Source organism: Podarcis muralis, chromosome 4 (genome assembly GCF_964188315.1).
Source record: "Podarcis muralis chromosome 4, rPodMur119.hap1.1, whole genome shotgun sequence".
NCBI classification, from domain to species: Eukaryota; Metazoa; Chordata; class Lepidosauria; order Squamata; family Lacertidae; genus Podarcis; species Podarcis muralis.
The window spans coordinates 61,155,906-61,175,521 of NC_135658.1; the positions used below are offsets into that span (position 1 = coordinate 61,155,906).

At 41.5% G+C, this 19,616-nt stretch overlaps 1 protein-coding gene across 9 annotated transcripts in view; it reads left to right on the plus strand.

Moving 5' to 3' along the window:
- Positions 1-19,616, plus strand: part of DMD (dystrophin) — a 985,465-nt gene that overhangs the window by 207,703 nt on the left and 758,146 nt on the right. For all 9 annotated transcript variants that reach the window (XM_077927390.1, XM_077927397.1, XM_077927392.1 and 6 more), the window contains exon 2: positions 15,469-15,530. In XM_077927390.1, the coding sequence (XP_077783516.1) occupies positions 15,469-15,530 (62 nt within the window). The remainder of the gene's footprint in view (positions 1-15,468; positions 15,531-19,616) is intronic.

The following is a 19,616-nucleotide window of genomic DNA, read 5'->3' on the forward strand; positions in this document are numbered from 1 at the left end:
ACTCGGCCCTCCAGATGTTTTGGGACTACAATTCCCATCATCCCTGACCACTGGTCATGTTAGCTAGGGATGATGGGAGTTGTAGTCCCCAAACAGCTAGAGGGCTGAGTTTGGGGGTGCCTGAGGTAAGGGATACAAGTGGAAGAAAGTGTTAAGGGGTGGTTCTGCTGGCCTGAGCCATGAATATTTCCCATGGGGTTACATATCTCATGCCCTTTTCTCCCTTAAAAATATTTTGCTTCTTATAGGGAAGTTTGTCCTCTGAAAGTTAGTCAAAATTTGCATCTATATAGATAAATTAGCATACATAACTTTCATGCACAGTTATGTCATAGGCCTGTATCTCAAGTTTTTTTTAAGGACTTAGCAATGTCCTTGCCATTAAGGTCATTCCATCCTTTTTCACACTTTGAGATTTGTTTAATGTTAAGATGTGACATATTATCTCAAAATTGCAGGGAATGTGAGATAATAATGCATGTTTACTATCTTATTTCTAGGTGCCCATAATAGTCCAATATCTGTGATCTATAGGAGGAAGTAGATATACAAATTTGGTGCCTATGTTATTGTAGCCTTAGGTTGCAACCCTACACACATATAAGCTGCTCTCCCTTGTAGTCAATGTATTGCAGCTGTTTAGCAGGCTTCAGAATTGCTTTTTTAGCCGTTTGCTTCTGAGCATGAACAACATGCAGGTCATCCTGTTGGTTTTAATATTAAGTGCACAATTACAACAAGGAGTACTTGGAGGATTAACACCCTATATTAATAAAGATGCATAAATGTGTTAGCATTTCCTTTGTGCTCATCTTTTTCTTTATTTCTTGAGGCTCTGCCTCTTATCAGGTTATTCATCCCTTCTGAAAGGAAATAATTGCAGTTATGCTTCATTATGAGAGTTTGTGCTGCAATACTTTGCCATTACTAGGGCAACTAAAAAATATTGCAAGTATAATTACATCTACATTTTAGCTTGATCAGTAGGTAATGTTCATTGTCTTCTTGGTAATTGTTTATTATGAAGTGCTTTAGAATGGCAACGTATTTGAGTCCTTAAAGGCTTATGCGTTTTTAAAAGGCACATTTTGTCATTATTCAGAAACTGCAGCAATGCAAAAGGGAAACTGAAATGGGATACATCTAATTTTCCTTGTTGGTTGCAGCAAGAAATTAGATACAGCCACTTTCAAAATCACTTCTTTATGCCTTGGAAGCAGCTCAGAGCATTTAGCTAGAAATATAAACTGCCCAGTTGCCCCTAGACAAGACTTTACAATTCCATTCAAATCAATCTCTCACTCAAAATTGTTCATTGCTCAACAATAAGATTTAATGTTTAGGACAACAAATTAGCTTCCTGCTGTCTATGATACCAGATTCTTTGGACTTTTTAATTACTTTTTTTATTAATGGTCTTTAATTTTCTGTCTCAGGAGCAACAATAGGAGTTTCAGGTGGCTTCACAAGATGAGTTTCCAGTTTTAATGTAGTTATTACATTAAAGTCTGATTAGAACTTTGTTGAATATAAGAGTAGAAGTTAATGTACATATTAATGTCTGCCCCTGTCTTTTTAAAGCAAGAAGTGGTCTGCAAATTAAGATGAAGTTATTTATTACTAGCTATGTGCTTAGGGAACATCATCATTAGCTACTTTCCATCAAAGGAACATTGTTCTAATTGTCTGCTAAGGACTTCCAGGGCTCTGCGTGGTACACCTGTCCTAAGGCACTTAGCTCCTAGGTTAATTGATCATAAAAGAGGTTCATCTATTCTGGCAATGGATACACCAACTGATATACAGTGGTACCTTGGTTCTCAAACTTAATCCGTTCCGGAAGTCTGTTCCAAAACCAAAGCATTCCAAAACCAAGGCACACTTTCCCATAGAAAGTAATGCAAAACAGATTAATCTGTTCCAGACTTTTAAAAACAACCCCTAAAACAACAATTTAACATGAATTTTACTATCTAACGAGACCATTGATCCATAAAATGAAAGCAATAATCGATATACTGTACTATAAAATAAATAAAATAGTATTGTAAATGATAAAAATTAAAATTAAATTTTTTTCTTACCTGCACTGATGATAGTCATTGCTTGGATGGGGGGCTTTTATCCATTTCCGCAGTCACACAATCAATCAAACAGTAGCTGAACTGGGATCCACACAGTCACAAAAAAAATTAACTGAAAAAAGCCTCAAAACAAAAAAAGCAAAATAAATAGCAAAAACAAAAGCACCAAATATAAGCTCCAAATATCACCTCAGAATACTGCAATCGGAAACGGAAGGCTTGAATTACATGGGAGGGGACGCAAATTAGCAGTGCGACACAAATTAGCAGCACAACAGGAAACACAGAGGGACTCAAAACGGAGCACCTTCGGCTTCCAAAAAATGTTCGAAACCTGGAACACCTACTTCCGGTTTTGCAGCGTTCGGGTTCCAACTTGTTCTTGAACTAAGCTGTTCAGAAACCGAGGTACCACTGTATCAAGAAACTACAGCAATGCAACAATTATTTGTACAATACTGTGTTATACAAAAGTCTGAAGTTATAGAAACCAGACTTCTGCTCCAAAAGAACCTGGCAAGAAGCAGGGCTCTGAACATTCTATCCCAGGTTCTGGTCAAGACATTGCCGGCTCCAGGTTTTGAGGATGCCTAAGTAGCATGCCAAAGTGGTCCCACCTCTTCCTTACCACCATGGTACATTCACTTGACTTCTCCCTTTTGGGCCCAATCTGTACAGCTGCCCAGAAGGACAGCATGAGGCAAGTGGAGAAAGAACCTCTATTTACTCATTTTCAAGTAGGGCAGGTGAATAGGCAACGACAACAAGAGCAACAGTTGGTCCAGGATGCCCAGAGGGGTTGATGGCAGACCCCTTAAATTTCAGCAGGATCCTCAATGTGGCTATTCTTCCCAGGCTGCTTCTAGACTCTTGGATCCCTTAGTAAGTCAAACTTTCACAACAATTCCCCCACCGCCCCTGTCCTACATCTGAGTACTCACCTAGCAATTAACATCTGCCTGCTGCTTCCTCTCCTAATTTATTTTCTGGCTCTTGCCAATGTTATCATTACCTTGGTATCTGAAAAGTAGATACCAAGGCAAATTTGGGGGCCTGGGTAGGATTATATATCCCTGAGATAGGTTTTTTTTAGTGGTGGCTTCACATCTTTGGAATTTCCATCCATGAATGCTTGTTCCCCTTGTCCAGTAATTTTAAAACAGATTTTAATTGCCTTTTTATTGTGCCAAGCTTTTTGTTTATTTTTATTGCTGATTATCTGTGTTGTTGATGATCTGATGAAGTTTCATTGATTATTTCAGTATTGTTAATTTTATTTTATAAGGTACCTTGTGAATAAAATACAAGGGCCAGTATTGAAAATTACAACAAAGGATGTTTCCTAATACATTATTTCTCCACCCTCACAGACAGTTGCTTTTTTTCTAGAAATAAAAATAAAAGGAAAAATAATGAAAAATACCTCATTGGTTGTTCAGTATTCCTTCAAGATATATCAAGCTGTCCAGTTCCTCCATTATTTTTCATTGTTTCAAATAGGCCCACAGAGGCTTGTGAAAGAGTTAATGGTGAAGGTTTTGGCAGCATCAAAGAAGCTGATTGAATGATGATAACAGCCAATGACTTGGAAGTCCCTTGTTGTTAATTTCTATTGTATCTTCCAGTGTACAAATTTTATCTAATTTAAAGCAAAGGAGACATGATTTAGCTATGCACAGGACTTGCAAGTTAGCCTTGAATTGGAAATGATTTAACATTTCATAGAACAGGTAGATGAGAACTTTGAAGAATGACCCAAATATAAAACTATTACTGACTGTAGTTTCAAGAGATGGTACTGTAAATGATTCACCTTTTCTCCGTGAATGAGCCCTCAGGTAGCTGTTATGAGATGAAATTGGGTCTTTCAAAATGGAATTTGTGAAGAAATTTCAGTGGCACAGTAAAAGGAGGGGGGTGCAATCTGAGGTAATCCATGATAAAATAGGAAAGAGAAACTGTTGCTTTGGGACTTTACATTTAGTTACTATTTCAGTTCCCTCATTTTTTAAAGAATAAAGGAACTCTTAAGCAATTTGCTACATTTCACCTGTTTCAGGTTTTGTCAGTGTAAATTACTTAAGATCATCTATTTTTGTAATAAATATAAGAATGTAAAGAATATCAAGCCGCTTGCTAATTTCCATTCATCCCCAATGTTTCGATTTCATATAATAGGTCTGAATTTTTATTCTATGCCTATTCATCTTCTGCTCTGGTGGTATCCTATCACTGTTGTGTCACACTTAATAACTTATAAATGAATATAAAATCGTTATTTGTGTGTGAATTTGCAAAGGAAACACATTCATTTTTATGACAACTTATACTGCCCATTTATATGATATATGGAACATTTTACTCTCCAGATATCTCTCTGTTAATGTACACCAAGTGTCATTGTCCATAGAGAAGTGGTCTAACTATAGCCCATATCACACTGAAAATGAAGGTGCAAGTTATGTATGTGAAACTATGAAACGTTTTGTTGATGCTGGGCGGGGCGGGGAATGAAACTTCCCTGTGGGAGTACTAATATAACCTTGCCTAATTCAAAATCACAATGTGGGGGAAACCGTGAAGCCAGCCAGTGGCTTTCAATAGCTTCATCCTTATTTTAGACATTGTGATATTTAAGTATACCACAATGTTTAACTGGTGATATCACCCAGCCCTACTTTGCAGTAGTTTTGTTATATGAGTTGTGTTACCTAGCTTTTATTTGCAAATAAATTGAATCACTGGAGGTGGTTCTTGTTCACTTCTATGGTGTCTGAGATGACTAATATTTATTATTTTATTTATAAAAAGCAAACCTCACAGACTAAAAAGAATGAAGAGAGGAAGCCAGTTGAAAATGCAAGAGTGAATGTCTAAGTGGTTAATAAATGTTTAAAAGCAAAAAACAGAAGGAGCAAACTGGAGGCCGGGAGGCAAAGCATTCAGGAGATGTACTGTCAAATGAGTGACAGAATTACCTTCCTATGTACCGTATGTTACATGGTTTAGAGTCAGGCTGTGGCCTTCAATTCAGTTCTAAGGCTGTATTCATTGATTGGAGCTCTTTGTAAATCAGCATTGTTTTATGTATGTTACAGGGTTATATTTAGTTTCGAGTCCTTGCTGCCCTGTGGAATATATTTTATTTTTATTTTTATATGCTTTGAGAAATGCTCAAAGGCATCTTGCTGAAACTTAAAGAAAAGCTCAATTTGATTTTCACTCTGATTTTCCCCTGAGAATGAATGCGAGTTAAATGCCTGTGTTAAGTTGACTGTGAGAGCTTTGAAGGGGTGTTGAAAATGAAAACTAATATAGCTTTTCTTTCTACATGTTGTTTTTAATGAGGGGTTTGCCGTACATTCAGATTGTGACGGGGTGACAAAATGAGATTGTTATTTCTGATTGTTAATTCAGCCCCTCCACCTAGGTGCTTTGCTTTTCAATGGTTGCTTTGGCCAAGGATAAAAGATGCAGGCAGATAAGGTAGGAGGAGGGATATTTTCATTAAGGTCAGGGCTTTTGTTCAGCAGAAACGCCATTAAGAGACTGAGGGAAGCGTTCATGGTGAGTTCAGACACCTCTTTTTCTAGAAAAATAGCGCTGATTAAGGCTATCTGAAGCATTTGAAGAGGGGTGCTTCTGTGGCAGTGTTCACCTTGATTCTGAAACCCTAGAAGCAGCTGGCAATGAATAGAGATATGAAAACCCGGAAGTGAATGCCTCCATTTTTGAATGCACCTCAGAAAACGAATGGCTTCCGAGGCACCTCTCTCTCTCTCTCTCTCTCTCTCTCTCTCTCTCTCTCTCTCTCTCTCTCCATTGAACTTGCTGACAGCCCTTTGATCCTCATTTTTTGAATGTTCTGGAAGTCGAACGGACTTCTGGAACTGATTATGTTCGAAAACCGAAGTTCCACTGTATTTCAAACAATACAGTGGTACCTTGGGTTACATATGCTTCAGATTACAGACGCTTCAGGTTACAGACTCCGCTAGCCCAGAAATATTACCTCAGGTTAAGAACTTTGCTTCAGGATGAGAACAGAAATCGTGCTCCGGCAGTGCGGCGGCAGCAGGAGGCCCCATTAGCTTAAGTGGTGCTTCAGGTTAAGAACAGTTTCAGGTTAAAAACGGACCTCCGGAACGAATTAAGTTCTTAACCCGAGGTACCACTTTACATTTTAGAGAGCAAAGGAGTGGGTTGTGTGCAAAATTGAATAGGTATCCTAAGTTCAAGCTATACATGGCCTTTTTTTGGCACTTGAAACGTTTGCACCATGTGCCAAACAATGGTTCAGGACCCTCACCTTAAAAGATACAAACAGCTCTTGATTAGTTTATCAGTGGAGGTAGTACTCCCTGGAGAGAAACTTCTGTTTTCACAGGGGCTAATTGAAGGCAAAATAGAAGTGTGTCTATGTGTGCTGGCAGTTTTCAAGTAGATCAGATACAGAGCAAGGCATTGGCATACATCCACAGTTCTTGCTCCTCCCAATCAAATAGTGTAGCTGTTTTATGGCAAGGTGGACTGCCATAAATACAGGACACCTGCATTGACAAGAAATTATCATATGCCGTAGGTTGAGTCCAGAATTCAGACTGAGCACTATTCCCTGCCAGGCTAGAATGTGAGAAATGGGGTATTTCTGTATTATACAAAGCAAAAACATGCCTTGTTTCTTTACCGTTTACATGCATTATATCCTCATTAATGATAACATTTCTACTGATACGTGTCATAGAGGCTGCTCAAATTAAGTAGCAAAAACTAATTGGGTCACACACAGTGAAAATAGGGAGTCAGTCAAGCAAACTAAAATTGTCTGTGTGCTAATTACTTTAGATAGGAACAAAGAAAGCCAAGTTACTTGGAAAAACACTGGCTTCCATTATCTACTAGTATATTCACAATAATTGGATTTTCTCAAGATTGACATGTGTCCAGTATTTAATGCAGTTTTCTATGAACTTGGGGCTTCTAAAGTTGTTGTTTTTTTTAATGTTCAAATATAACACTTCTTGTCTTGATGCAAATGCTTTGTTATTTTTTTAGTGTTGCTTTTGCACTATCAAATTATTTACCACTTCATATATATTTTTAAGTGAACAAGGTCTTTGCTCAAGGAATTTCGAATGGATTCCCACGTTTCAGAGATCATTGCATTTTGTCAACAGAGTCAAAAAGCCTCTTTTGTACCCTACTAGCTTCTGAATGTAATACATACAATTTGGCATTTTTCATAGTGATAAAGACTAGAAGTTTCCAGTTTCTACAAGAGTAATTTTAACCTATGAATTTTTCTCGTAAGTGACTTTTATGGTATATGTGAGAAAAGATTCCAAAGCAAAATTCCCTAGATAGACACTTTATTTATATTTGTCATTTATTGATGGCCTTGATGGTGTTTTATCAGATGGTTCTGATTTGGTGAATGGGAACCTGGGATGGAAGATCAGCTGGGTGAGTCTGAAGGTTTCCTCACCACATTCAGGAACAGTTTTGCTTTGGAATGTACCGTATTTTTCGCTCTATTGGACGCACCGGACCACAGGACGCACCTAGTTTTTAGAGGGGGAAATCAAGGAAAAAAATATTATTCCCCCCCCAGCCCCAAAGAGCAACGGACAGGCTGCACGCAGCCTATCCACTTCTCCCAGAGCTTCTCGGGGCTGCGGGGGAAGCCCGGGTCCCCCCCCCCCAGCCCCAAAGAGCAAAGAAGCCAAGACAGTGCGCGGGGTCCATAGCCGCGCAACCTCTCCAGCCAGGAGCTAAACCTCTCCAGTGCAGCTAAAGAAAAAGACAAGGCAGCAAGCGCAATCCATCCCGCTCGCTGCCTTGGCTTCTTCTTTAGCCTTGCGCAGCATCTTTAGTCTTGCGCAATGGGATGGATTGCGCCTGCTGTCCACCGGGGCTGGACTAGATGACTCCTGGGGTTCCCTTCCAACCCTGCAATTCTATGACCTCGGAAGGTGTTTGGGGTCTCCACCACTGGAGGCTTTTAAGCAGCAGTTGGGGGACCATCTGCCTGGCGTTCTTTAGATGTGATTCCTACATTGTGAGGGGGCTGGGCTAGATGACCCTCGGGTGGCCCTCCCAACTCTATACAGTCCTACAGTTCTGCGGCAGGGGATCCACAGCCACTTCACACAATGCCCACTCCCAATTTTCATTGGAGAGACATGTGGCTTCACTGTCTAGGTAGGTACCCCCCTACCTGCCACACTTCCCCCACCCCACTTAAGCTGAGGGAATTCCTGCCCAGAGAAGCTCCCAGCAATCACGGAGGAGGAATCCGCTGCAGCCTCCAGCAGCGGAGGATCCATGGTCCCCTTCCTTCCCTCCTCCGTAGTTGCTTTGAAGCAGGAAAGTGGGAGAGGAGCTGCTTACACGAGTGTAAGCTGCCCCCCTCCCACTTTCCTGCTTCAAAGCAATCACGGAGGAGGAATCCTCTGCAGCCTCCAGCAGCGGAGGATCCATGGTCCCCTTCCTTCCCTCCTCCGTAGTTGCTTTGAAGCAGGAAAGTGGGAGAGGAGCTGCTTACACGAGTGTAAGCTGCCCCCCTCCCACTTTCCTGCTTCAAAGCAATCACGGAGGAGGAATCCTCTGCAGCCTCCAGCAGCGGAGGATCCATGGTCCCCTTCCTTCCCTCCTCCGTAGTTGCTTTGAAGCAGGAAAGTGGGAGAGGAGCTGCTTACACGGGTGTAAGCTGCCCCCCTCCCACTTTCCTGCTTCAAAGCAATCACGGAGGAGGAATCCTCTGCAGCCTCCAGCAGCGGAGGATCCATGGTCCCCTTCCTTCCCTCCTCCGTAGTTGCTTTGAAGCAGGAAAGTGGGAGAGGAGCTGCTTACACGGGTGTAAGCTGCCCCCCTCCCACTTTCCTGCTTCAAAGCAATCACGGAGGAGGAATCCTCTGCAGCCTCCAGCAGCGGAGGATCCATGGTCCCCCTCCTTCCCTCCTCCGTAGTTGCTTTGAAGCAGGAAAGTGGGAGAGGAGCTGCTTACACGAGTGTAAGCTGCCCCCCTCCCACTTTCCTGCTTCAAAGCAATCACGGAGGGAGGGAATCTGCTGAAGCCTCCAGCAGCGGAGGATCCATGGTCCCCTTCCTTCCCTCCTCCGTAGTTGCTTTGAAGCAGGAAAGTGGGAGAGGAGTTGCTTACACGAGTGTAAGCTGCCCCCCTCCCACTTTCCTGCTTCAAAGCAATCACGGAGGGGGGAATCTGCTGCAGCCTCCAGCAGCGGAGGATCCATGGTCCCCTTCCTTCCCTCCTCCGTAGTTGCTTTGAAGGAGGAAAGTGGGAGAGGAGTTGCTTACACGAGTGTAAGCTGCCCCCCTCCCACTTTCCTGCTTCAAAGCAATCACGGAGGGGGGAATCTGCTGAAGCCTCCAGCAGCGGAGGATCCATGGTCCTCTTCCTTCCCTCCTCCGTAGTTGCTTTGAAGGAGGAAAGTGGGAGAGGAGCTGCTTACACGAGTGTAAGCTGCTCCCCTCCCACATTGCCGCCTCAAAGGGAGCCCGGGAGGAGGGAATCTGCTGCAGCTTCCCCCACCTCCCGCAGAAGCCGCACGCTCTTTAAAGGGGCGGTGCGGCTTCTCCTGGCTTTTCTGGGAGGTGGGGGGATTCCCCCACCTCGTAGAAAAGCCTGCAGGAGCCGCACAGCCTTTAAAGAGGGTGCCGCTCTTGGGGGCTTTTCCCCCAGGAGGGAGAAGGGACTGCTACAGCCAGTCAGTCCCTTCTCCCTCCTGGAGAAAAGCCCGCAAGAGCGCACGAAGCTTGTGTGCGGCTCTTGAGGGCTTTCCCCGCCTGCCTCCCCCCTGCATTCGCTCCATAGGACGCACACACATTTTCCCTTGCTTTTTAGGAGGGAAAAAGTGCGTCCTATGGTGCGAAAAATACGGTATTTTTATTGAACGTAACAGCACTTTTAAGCTTTTCTGGCCAAGCCCATTCAAAGTGCCTTACAACATTTCAAACCCCCACAATATGTGCACAGTAAATAGGCTGTCAATTTATTGCAAATGAGTAAAAATAAAATAAAACAGTATAATTAAGCCACTAAAGAAATATCACGCTTGGAAGCTTAATATTAAGTGGTATGTTTTTAGAGCCTTCCAAAATCCCTGCAGTGTACTAACAGGACATACCTCAGAAGAGAGAGAATTCCAAAGCTGTGGGGACACCACAGCAAAAGCCCATTTCCTCATGGCTACCTACCTTACTTGACCTAGGAGATGAACACTTGAGGAGGACCTCTGATGCTGATTTTAATGTCTGGGCAAGTATATATGAGCACAGGTGGTCCAGTCAAAAGCTTGGACCCAAACCAGTGTTGCTGGTGTAAAAATGATGCCACCAATGCTGATTGTCTTAGCCCCATCAGGACTTGGGCAGCCACAGTCTGAACTAACTGGGTTTTGAACCATCTTCAAAGGCAACTCCACTTCGAGTGCATTACAGTAGTCTAATTTGGGTATGGCAAGCACATGTATCAATATGGCAAGGCCATACTTCTCCAGATGGGGTTGCAGTTGGCATTGCCCAATGTCAGGAACATATCGGCGCTAAATCCCTTTCTGGACCAACCAACAATACGTCTGTCTTGCTTAGTTTTTATTTCAGTTTGTTTGCCCTCATCTGTTCAGGGTTTCATCAGCCTCTCTGGAATCAGAACAGGGAAACAAAAAGGTAGAGTTGAGTGATTTAAAACCACTGAGAGGTCCAGGAGAACCAGCAACATCCTGCCACTAAATGTCTCCAGGAGTAATCATCCAACAGGGTGACAAAAGCTGTTTCCAGCCCCAAACCAGACCTGAAGCTTGATCAGTTAGCTCAGATTGCTACCAAGTATAAGGAAATATTTTTATTGTTAGATTCTCACATATTATTTTTATTTTTTATAAACAAATTGCAGGTACTCACGTTGGGTGGCAATTGAAAGAAACCACATGTCTTATAGGACATGATAAAATGCAATTTATGTAATATTTTGCTGAAATATTACACAGGATGCTATATAAACGCCTGTCAGTTGTCTTTCTACATTATGAAATTAAATTTGTAACCCTGGACATGTTTTCCTGATAGTAAATCTCAGAGTGGTGTTAAAATTGTGTATGACTTTATTAATTGTTCATTATGCACTTAGTGCATTTTATTCCCCCTCATTTTCTCTAAGGAGCTCATAGTGGCATACATGGTTCTTCCCCTTCCCATTTAATCCCCGCAAGAACCCTGCGAAGTACATTAGGCTGAAGGGCAGTGACTGACCAATTGGGGATTTGAACCCTGATCTTGTGGGTTTTGGTCCAACTCTCTAGATACTACACTACACTGGCTGTAAGCTGATGGGTGACAGTAAATGTTTTTAAAAGCAGCAGGAAATAAAACACACAGAATATGCTTTTAAAGTAATTTTAACTAATAGGTTTAGCTGTACTATAAATTTAATTTGTACTTAGAGAATGCGTTTGGGGGAAAATTGGAGAGGAGTCACAGTGTAAAAGAAGGCTACTCATTTCTGTCTTTAATATGTGAATCCAAGGACTGAGATGGCACTAGATCTAATACAGAGCCTCAGTAATCACCTGAACAGAGAGTTCCATGAACACTGCATTAAAAATCAATCCATCAAAATAAGAAATTGCAAGATGGGTTATCCATGTACAATTACTTGACATGACAAGGCTAGCAAAATCAATAGACTTGTGAATTTTCTTTCACTCTTCACTTACTTTTGAGGACTTCTTTTATATTCTTGTAGCAAATATTCAGGACATGGGATTTTTTAAAGATAGAACATAATTTGGATATAGTATTGCTAATAATATTTCATTTGAAAATGCATCTTTTGTTGAGTTGAAAGTGGAAAAAATGTTAGACAGAATAACCTATGTCCTTTTTGTTGACTTTATTTAATAATTTGACTAATACGTGAACAGCATAGCTAATATTGCAATGCAGTCTTTTCCACCAAGAAACTGTACTGGAACAATTGGTACTGTCATGGCACTGACATTGTTAGTGCTGTTGCCAAGCTTTTTCTAATAAGATAGTGTAGCATGAAATAAGGTCTTATTTTCTTCAGGTTTCAGCTGCCATTTCTTTGTGTGCTTAACTCTTCCAAAAAGGGAATGAAAGATCTTGGGTTTTTACATATTATTGAAGTCTTAAGTGTACCCATCATGAAACTTCATTCACTCAAAAATCAGCATAATGAGCATAAATTAAGTGCATGATAGCTGTAAAAGGTTACTAAGTACCCAAAGAAGAATATAAGATATATACTTTGGTTTTCTTTTAAAGTTCCTCTTTGTACTAAAAAGATGCCTTCAGTTTTTTCCAGAGAACAATGCCAGCTTAGGTTGATGCAACAGCTGTGACCTTCACTAGACAGATATCAATACCCTGGTAATGTCAAGATTGGACTCTTGTAGTGCTTTGGATTCTATTCAAAGTAGTGTTAAGGGCAATCAGTCTGCAGAAGAATTTCTCCTTCTCTTTTGTCTCCCCACCCTGCTCAACATGCTGCCTTAATCTGTTCTGAGGGTTGGGGTAAAACTTGGAGAGGAGTCACTCTGTTAGCCATGCATATTACAGAAAGCTACTCATTTCTTCCTCCAGCCAACCTAGCAGTTTGAAAGCACGCCAAAGTGCAAGTAGATAAATAGGTACCACTCTGGCGGGAAGGTAAACGGCGATTCCGTGCACTACTCTGGTTCACCAGAAGTGGCTTAGTCATGCTGGCCACATGACCCGGAAGCTTACGCCGACTCCCTCGGCCAATAAAGCGAAATGAGCGCCGCAACCCCAGAGTCATCCGCGACTGGACCTAATGGTCAGGGGTCCCTTTACCTTTACTCATTTCTTTAATATGATAATCCTAGGACTGAGATGCCCCTAGATCTAATACAGAGCCTCAGTAATCACCTGAATCTGGAGTGCCACGAGCACTGCATTGAAAATAAATCCATCAAAATAAGGAATTTCATGATAGGTTTGTTTGACACTAACAGGACTAGCTAACTTCACCACGGTATGGCTCTCCTTTATCACATACACAGCCCAACAAGACAATGGCAAAAATCCACCAACAGCATACAAATCAATATGGCTAACCTGATCCAAAACAGCCACTCACTGCATTCACACATGAAAACAAAGATCACCACAGCCAATCACAAACAAACAACCACACCCTAGGCCAACCCCAGCTTCTCTCTCCACCAAAAGAACACAAGTGAATAGCAGAGAACCTGCACAAGCGACACTGACACAAAACCCCACATATATTAAATAAAATAGAAACTTCGCCACCCGACCCCACCCCCACTCACCTTTCCCCCCTCCACCTCTTTCCCCCTTTTCTTCCTAATGTCTCAACAAAACTGATCTGTAAAAATATTGGAAAAAGAGACATTGCACATACTTTTGTAAACCAATAAAATCTTTAATAAAAATACATTTTTTAAAAAACAAGACTAGCTAAGATAGAAGGAGCATGAGACCATCATATTCCCTGTTGCTTCATCATAGTCGCAGGCGCTGTGTTGCACCTGACATTTTGGGGGGGATGACATCGTGCAAGCATTGTGTGCGCGAGCATGATGTCAAGTGTGTTGCGCATTGGCATGCGTCGTGTGTGTGACAACTGTTGCATCAGGAGAGGCCGATCAGGCCTCCTCCCGTTGTGACATTCACACAGGAGGCCACACTGGTCCGTGTGCGTCTCTCAGTGTTGCACAGTATGGGGCAACATAGTGCTAGGCCTCCTCTGCCCCCTCAAGATTGTGGGGCCTGAATGGACATTGCGGGGGCCACAGCCAATAAAGTTGGTGCGCCTGATCGTGGTTCAATCCATCATAGTAGGTTTCAAAGCTTTCTTGCTTTGTTTTTAGAGTGACCTGTAAGCTGTTTGGTTTCCCTTCAGGTTCTATGAAAGACTCACACTCGCTTGTATAAAAGTAGTCTATTCAAGAGAGAATCCTGGAGTATTTTCCAAAAGTGTGGAAAATACAAAGATTTCACAATGAAGTTGAAGGTCGCAAATGTGAAATATCACGTATCTGTGGAAATTTTTGGTAACCACTCATCATTAATTTTTGATCTACTGAAGGCTGATTGCATATTACTAAGCATCCTTATCTTTGGCCACTTGTGCATCTGTTACTCTGCATCCCCTGATTAACTCTCAGAATCGTCCCTTTCCTCTGTGATTGCTTCCATTAGTTGGATGCTATCATTTCTCTCCTAAAGAAAATTCTCTGTGAACTGTGACCTGCAAAAATGCTGTTTTTTGATGTAATGTTTAATTTTAAAAAACTCCAAGAGGTTTTAAAAAGATTGTCTTGATTGTAGTCTAAAACTGAATAGCTTGAATTGCTGAAATAAGAAAAGAAAAACCTCTGCTGACATTTGAAGCCAGCCATTTTATAGAGATCCAAAGAAATGCTCAATTAGACAAAAGGGTACGGTTGTCTTAGAATACGAGATACAAATCATATGTTATTAGTGATCTTTGTTGTCTGCCATATCTTTATATAAGTGAAATGGCGCCACACATACAGAGGAGAGAGATATCAACAGATTTGTGCTTGGATATTTGCAGAAGAACGTAAAGTTTAGGGGTGCCACTCAAATAGCCCAATGACAATCTAATATGTTTAGTGTGTCTGGAACACTGGGCTGTATGTTGAAAATAGAAAACCTCAAAGAGATGAGGTAGAACAGCAACTGGAATCCCAAGCAGGAAGCACCCGGCATTGCAACATTTTGTTGCATGTTCCACTTGTATTATTTAATATCCCTGTTTGATCTTCTATGAAAGTAACACAAATGTCAAAAAGAATTTCCAAATCCACCCCAGCCAACATGGGCAATAGGGATTATGGGAGTTCTTGTCCAGCAACATGTAGAAATCCTGCCCTTAAGGACTGCCTCTTCCAATATGAACTCACCTGGACTCTGTACTTGTCATCTGAGCCCTTCTCTATGCCCACCCTCACCACGAGGTTAAGGGGTGATTTTAGTTTTATTAGCTAAGCCTGAGTTTTTGCAGAGAGTGGGAGATATCTGTGCACTCGACCTTTCAAGCACTCAAAAGACACACACCACCTAAAATGAAACAAAAACATGCTATTGTTTCTGTGGCAAGACTAAGCCTGCACTGGGAAGCCTGCTGCTTTCAAACTGAATGTATATGAAATGGTTTATCTGCAACACAATTATATTAACTATCCCACACTTTTGAATTAGACTATAAAACAGTCGGAAATTGTTTGTGTCCTTGTGCCCTGTTTATCATAAATAATATTTGTCACTAGCCAAAGACAAGCTAACCCTTTAGTCAGCAACGTTAACAGAACTGTATTTTCTTTTTTTACAGATGAAAGGGAAGATGTTCAAAAGAAAACATTCACAAAATGGGTAAATGCACAGTTTGCTAAGGTAAGAAAATCTCCCTTTTTGCATTCAGAATCAAATGTATGTGTTCATTTTAAGGGTAACTTAAAAAAATAAAAAATATTAAAGATTTTCATGAACTACAAAGAACGTGCAATGTCTCTCTCTTTTTTGATCAGATTATAAAGTCTTTTGGTTATGTTCAATTTAAAATGTAAGACAATAAGATTCCATAGGTAGGGGAAGAGGGTAGAGGGTGGGTGGTAAACTTACACACTATCTTGTTTTCTCAACTTGGTATGTATGTGGGGTTTTCATGTTGGTGTCAATTGTGTAGGTTCTCTTTCTGTATATTTGTTGGTTTATATTGGTGATGAGAGAAAATTGGGGGGGGGGGCAGGGTATGCTTGTTTGCCTTTAATTGCCTTTGATTAACCATAGTGAGATTTGTTTGTGTTTGCGGAAAGGGGGTATGGAATATTGGGTCAAGTTAGCTGTATTGATCTGAATGCAGGTAGTAGATCCCTGCTATCATTGTCAGTTTGAGCTGTGTGTGTAATAAAAGAGCCATGCCAGTTCTCTTTCTTTTGCCCTCATGCCAGTTTTAGTTTGTCAGTTAACTTTTCTAATAAGACCGTATTCCATACAATTTGGTACCAATGGTCCATGCTTACTCCAGACAAGTCTCTCCAGAATCTAACTATGATGTTTCTGGCCTCTGAGAGTAGGTGGGTTATAAGCTCTTTATGGTGCAAGTGAGCATTATTGTCTTGGAAAATATTTAATAGGGCCAATTCTGGTGTGGGTTCCAATATCTGTTTAGTTATGCTACATACATTTTGTAGGACTGCTATCCAAAAGTGTTGGATTTCCATTTTTGACCATCAGTAGTCTTTGACTACAAATTTATCGCCATTGGGATTTGATGGCAAAAAGGTAAAGGTAAAGGAGCCCTGACAGTTAAGTCCAGTCGCAAATGACTCTGGGTTGCGGCGCTCATCTCGCTTTACTGGTCGAGGGAGCCGACGTTTGTCCTCAGACTGTTTTTCCGGGTCATATGGCCAGCATGACTAAGCTGCTTCTGGCGCAACCAGAGCAGTGCACAGAAACACCATTTACCTTCCCGCTGGAGCGGTACCTATTTATCTACTTGCACTTTGATGTGCTTTCGAACTGCTAGGTTGGCAGGAGCAGGGACCGAGCAACGGGAGCTCACCCCGTCACGGAGATTTGAACCGCTGACTTTCCGATCAGCACCCAAGGCTCAGTGTATCTTTGACTAGGAATTTATCGTCATTGGGATTTGATGGTAGTGCATAGTTTTCCCCTGAAATGGCTTTGCTCTTTCCTCTTTTATAGTAATAGCTCATATTGAAGATGATAATTTAGCAGTGCTGATGTGTGAACAGGCTTGTGATGGGATGGTCAACAATTTGTCATTATTGTCATCTTTGTTTACAGAAGAGTATGCATGAATATTATTTTTTAAATGAATAGCCTTGATTGCAGAATTGAGTCAGACATTGTTTCAGAAGTGTTTCTTAGTAAGATTGGCTTAAAGGGTCTGCTTTTATTGTAAACAGATGTTAAAATATATGATGTCACTGTGATCATAGAAAAATAGAGAGTCTATTAATGAAGAGTAAAATAGGGACGCGGGTGGCACTGAGGGACGCGGGTGGCGCTGTGGGTAAAACCTCAGCGCCTAGGACTTGCCGATCGCATGGTCGCGGTTCGAATCCCTGCGGCGGGGTGCGCTCCCGTCATTCGGTCCCAGCGCCTGCCAACCTAGCAGTTCGAAAGCACCCCCGGGTGCAAGTAGATAAATAGGGACCGCTTACCAGCGGGAAGGTAAACGGCGTTCCGTGTGCTGCGCTGGCTCGCCAGATGCAGCTTGTCACGCTGGCCACGTGACCCAGAAGTGTCTGCGGACAGCGCTGGCTCCTGGCCTATAGAGTGAGATGAGCGCACAACCCCAGAGTCTGGCAAGACTGGCCCGTACAGGCAGAGGTACCTTTACCTTTACCTTAAAATAGTGGATGACTGAATTATTTGCAGTGAAAGAAAGCTATGTACAGAGTGTAAGAAACTTTTTGATTTTGAAGTCATTATATTTGTCCCTAGAGAAAACAAGACTCATACATGGTTCATAGTGACTTCTCTGTTCCAAGAATAATGAAAATGCTATGTGAAATGTTAATTACAGCTGAGTTGAGAATTTTGCAAAACAAATTTTACAAACAATTAAGAATCATATTTTTGACATTTCTTCAGCTTGTAAAACTAGTGCTGCTTTTAAAGGGACTTTTTAAAGGTTTTAGAAAGAGGCTTTGAAAGCTCACCTGCAGAATGAACCACCATTTTATTGAAGGCTCAGGATTTAATAAAAACAAATCATTATTTCTTGTAGAAGTATTAGGACTGCATTTTCATTGCTGAGAAATTAGTCTGGGCTCTGGTGGCAGTTGTCCCGTGCACTTAACTTTACGTGGTAAATTAGGATCTTAGGAGCCAACTCCTAGAGGCTGAGGCATCTCCCCCCCATAAAATATTTGAGGGGACTGCCCCCCAAACTTGATAGACATTCTCATTCAGATGGTGTGCGTGCTCTGCATCATGTGATTAATTATGCAGGGTGGGGCTTACCTGCCTCCCCCCAATATTTTATTCAAGTTGGCACTCCTGGCTAGGATGGGTAAAAAGTAGCTGTTGTAGAATGGCCTATATTTGATGTTTCAAATTGATTGATGCTGCTGTCATGGCAGTATCCTGACAGCAGAGGTCTGGGGGAAATGAAATTTCCCTTTTGGCTCCTTGGCTCCTTGTACTAACAGACTACTGCTGCTCATGACAGCTTCTCAGAGATTTCAGCAGTGCATTTTGAACAAAACCTGAAGACTTGCAAGCCACATTTTCTTTTCCATTGCAGATATTTTCAGGAGAATTGAGATTTAAATTGACTAAGTTAAGGTTTTATGGTGTTGATCCAGCGAAATAGCATCCTATTACTTATGGTTTCTAATATCACATTTTTTTCACTAGGTTACCCATGCTGAGTATTTATATATATCATCTTGGGAATATGCAAAGCCTTCAAATATTCAATACATTGGATAAATGTTGGTGATTTATGCATAGGTTTTCATTGGCCTAAGGCACAATATTGAGGGTGGTGATATTGGGCTGTGAGATGACGATATAGACTCTAGGCTGTGTATCAAAGGAAAGAATGTGAATAGACCTGAAGACTTATGCTGCAATAAATTGAACATGAGAATTTTAATTGTCTTCTGACTTTGGTAGGTAGAAACATTGTTAGGTAGACTTTGTTACAGTAGAAACATTTAACTCTCCAAACATACTGGTTTTCTAGCTTGTCTTGAGAATTTCAGCATAGAACAGAATAAAAGTAAAAATAAGTAAATAAATAGATAGTAAATTTGAAAATGTGGCACTGTCATAAAATTGAGCAACTGGGTTTCAGAAAACTGAGCTTTAGTAAAAACAGCAAAGTGTATTGTGGCACCTTAAAGGCTTTCAAATTTGTTACATATCAACTCTGCTGTTTCACAGCCTCCCTGCTTTATCTGGCTGAGATTGTGGCTGGTGTACACTTATGACACACAGCTCTATTTCTCCATGATGCATAAGTCCACAGTCACTGTGCATGATTCGATCTTTTGTTTGTGCTCAGTGTTGAACAGTATGGGGGCAATAAACTGAGTTGGAACAGTGGAAAGATGGAGACACTGTTGGTAGATGATTCTTATATCTGGGAGGCTCACCTGTCCTGGATAGGGATCCAGTTCCTCTGAAAGAATATATTTGTTTGTAGGTGCTCTTGGATGCATCTTTGTCATCGCTTGGACTACTGAAATGCGCTCTATGTGGGGCTACCTTTGAAGGTGACCCGGAAACTACAACTAATCCAGAATGCAGCAGCTAGACTGGTGACTGGGAGCAGCCACTGAGACCACATAACACCAGTCTTGAAAGACCTATATTGGCTCCCAGTACTTTTCCGAGCACATTTAAAAGTGTTGGTGCTGACCTTTAAAGCCCTAAAGTGTTGGACTATATTAGGTTCTGCACTGAAAATGTAACACGGAGGCGCCGGATAAAGATCTACCC